Consider the following 2957-nt stretch of genomic DNA (forward strand, 5'->3'; position numbering starts at 1 on the left):
AATGGATATTTAATTTAAAATTCTAAATTATATATATTTTTTAAGTTTAATATTTAAAGTCCATTAAAGGCCCAAACCGCCTAAATCAGTCAGACCAGACCGCCTTTTCGTGGTCTGGTTTAACCGGTCTGGGCACTTGATATCAAACCGCTCGGTTTGAAAATTTTATAAACCGCCATTACGGTTTGATTTGTGGTTTGAGAGGTTAAACCGCTCAAACCGGACCGCGAACACCTCTAAGGAGGATGTGTTAGTTTATTTGTTGCATTTACGCTATATAAATATTATATATTTAAAAAAATTAATTTGTTTTTTTATTTTTTAATTATGAATTTGTAAACTAAAATTAAAATGAAACATTTCGTACCGTACCCGACCGTATGATCTTTAATTTTTATTTAATTTTGGAATTAAAATACAAAAAAAAATCAGATCATGGAATTCTGAAATTCGTAACAGTTTTTTGATTTCTTTCTCATCCGGTAAGTATTTTTGGAAACGATTACGTCGTGATTCCTGGCCGGTGACGGTGCCGTCAGCACACCTCGTAGTTGCTGCCATGGTGTAATCGTTGTTGTTGTTGGCGGTGGTGGTGGTGGTGATGTCCGCCGCCGTAGAGTTGGTGTTCTGATGGCGGTAAGTGTTGTTGTTGTTGGTGGTGGTGATGGCCTAAAATCATCTCTTTTTGCCGACGGAGTTCCATTACTTTCCGGTGAGAGTTGGAGTGTTGAGTTAGCACAAACGTCGGACTGGCAGCCGGACGATACTCCGGAACCAGCCGACCGGATTTGTACCTCACGCCGCACGCGTTGCACAACGTCTTCGGACCTAACGGTCCGGTTCGCCATTGAGGCGTCTTCTCCGACGCGCAGTGTGTGCAGCGCCTAACGATGCCGGTCTCGGAGGTTGTGTCGCAGGATGAAGATGTAGTCGATGAGTAAGTTTCTCTCTTCGTCTTCGATGTTTCAGAGATCTGAGTGGTAGGTACCGGTGTCGATGTCCAACTGTTGTTATTTGACGGAGCTCTGGTTCTTTTGCTCCTTGATCGGCTGTGAATTGACGTGTTCTCCGGCCGGAAGTTTATAGTTCCAGCTATGTTATTCGCCGGGAAATCGCTGGATGAATCGTCGACGAATTTCGATAGCCATTCGAGCTCCGCCACTTCATCATTCTAGCAGTTTCCAAGCAAATGAACAATAAAAAATCAGTCACAAATAGAGAAAAAATTAACAATGCTTGAAGCCAGAAACGTTCATCAATTTACCGATCACCGGTACGAATCATGCATCTCAATAGATATTAATTTTGTGAATTGTTAATTTTTCTCTAAAACACACAGAAAAGGTGAACTGTGTGTGTCTACTTACCGGAACGCAGAAATGGTCGGTGAAGTCGGTTGAGTGGTGGTAATTGGTGGTGGTGGTGGTGGTGGTGGTATTATTGTTATTATTGAAAATATACTGGAACTGGCTGGCTGAGGCGGTGGAGGATGTAATGTTGTGGAATGCGTCGGTGGCAGCGGTGGTGGTTGAGGAGGAAAAAAGGTCATCACGGTCATCGGAGAAGTCAAAAAGCTCGTCTACGCCTAAGAAATCCTGTCCCGCCGACGACATACCATAAATATCCATCAATCTTCGATTATCTGCCACCAAATTAACAGGTACACACCAAATTTACCAAAATCTTGATTACAAATTGTGTGTTCTTCATGAATCGGTTATTGGGGGATGACAACTGAGATAACAAGCTATGATGAGAGCTCGATCTCACAGTCGCCGTCCTCCGAACTGCAAGTTACAGTGGGGTTTGGATAGAGAAGGAAATGGGGAAGGGGGTTGATATAGTGTGTACTTTTGGGGCTTAGTGATTAAGGTATTAGAGAGAGGGGTGTGGGGAGCAAAGGAACGTGGGTAGAGTGACCATGCAATGTGAGGCCTCTGCAACTCTCTGATCACCATTTACTTTTCTTTATTCCTTTCTTTAATCTTTTTCATATAACTCTATATACAAAATGTATATCTATATGTCACATACACATACACATACACATACACATACACATACACATACACATACACATACACATACACATACACATACACATACAAGATGTATTCAAAGTATTGTTCATCTAGCACAATCCCCAAGTTACATGTCTTGTTACAGGAGAACATGGACACTTTTGGACCCCGAAACTGTATTTGTTTCGAGTACATGGATTAGGTTATGATACATATATATAAAAAAAAAAATATATATATATATATATATATATATATATCTTAGTTTACATATGCCGGTTATGATACATATATGTATATATATAATCTTCGTTTACATACCCTCGTATTAGCTTTGAAATCTCCTTTTAGAAATCTTTGATTTAGCTTTTTGTACTGGTTTTCCAAGTAAGGAAATACAAAGAAATTCATGAGTACCTTGAATATCTTCCCTAGTTTAGACATTATCCCTTCTTTACATAGAGAAAGATGAAAAGGTCAACATAAAAAAAACACAAGAAATCACTAAAACACAAGTGATTTCAACTGAAATTACATGTAATTACGAAACACGGTCAATACAAAGGTATGAGTGATTTGACCCACGACAAGTCGTAGCCAAAGTTGCACGGAATCACATACATGTTTATAATATAAAATCACACATGATTTGAAAGTTCTCATATTTACATATTTGGTCACTCTTGATGTTTATAATCAACCCGACCATATATATAAAACAATCTATGTAGGAGGCTACAAACCTATATGTATCCCACACCGAGACCCATACTATGAGTCAATATGTGTTCCAGATTAGGATATACACCATCCATACAAGTGATCGCCTTTCACATTTATGGAAATGCTTGCATATACTTTTATATATATATATATATATATATATATATATATATATATATATACTACATATATAAGCATTTAAACTCATATCTT

The 2957-nt window shown here is 38.5% G+C and overlaps 1 protein-coding gene across 1 annotated transcript; it reads right to left on the reverse strand.

Moving 5' to 3' along the window:
- Positions 1 to 364: 364 nt before the first annotated feature.
- On the reverse strand, positions 365 to 2021 carry LOC112529756 (GATA transcription factor 4-like). Its single transcript, XM_025141144.1, has 2 exons — positions 1368 to 2021; positions 365 to 1171 (listed from the first exon to the last, which is right to left on the reverse strand). Exons 1-2 carry the CDS (start codon positions 1626 to 1628, stop codon positions 536 to 538), a joined length of 897 nt encoding a protein of 298 aa, XP_024996912.1. The 5' UTR covers positions 1629 to 2021; the 3' UTR covers positions 365 to 535.
- Between the last annotated feature and the right edge of the window lie 936 nt (positions 2022 to 2957).

The sequence above is a fragment of the Cynara cardunculus genome (assembly GCF_001531365.2).
Source record: "Cynara cardunculus var. scolymus isolate 2C chromosome LG 16, CcrdV1, whole genome shotgun sequence".
NCBI lineage: Eukaryota > Viridiplantae > Streptophyta > Magnoliopsida > Asterales > Asteraceae > Cynara > Cynara cardunculus.

Coding starts and splice junctions, on each gene's coding strand:
- LOC112529756 (XM_025141144.1), bottom strand. CDS start 1,628: ATGGATATTTATGGTATGTCGTCGGCGGGACAGGATTTCTTAGGCGTA. Junction 1,172..1,367: donor CCGACCATTTCTGCGTTCCG/GTAAGTAGACAC, acceptor GGAAACTGCTAG/AATGATGAAGTGGCGGAGCT.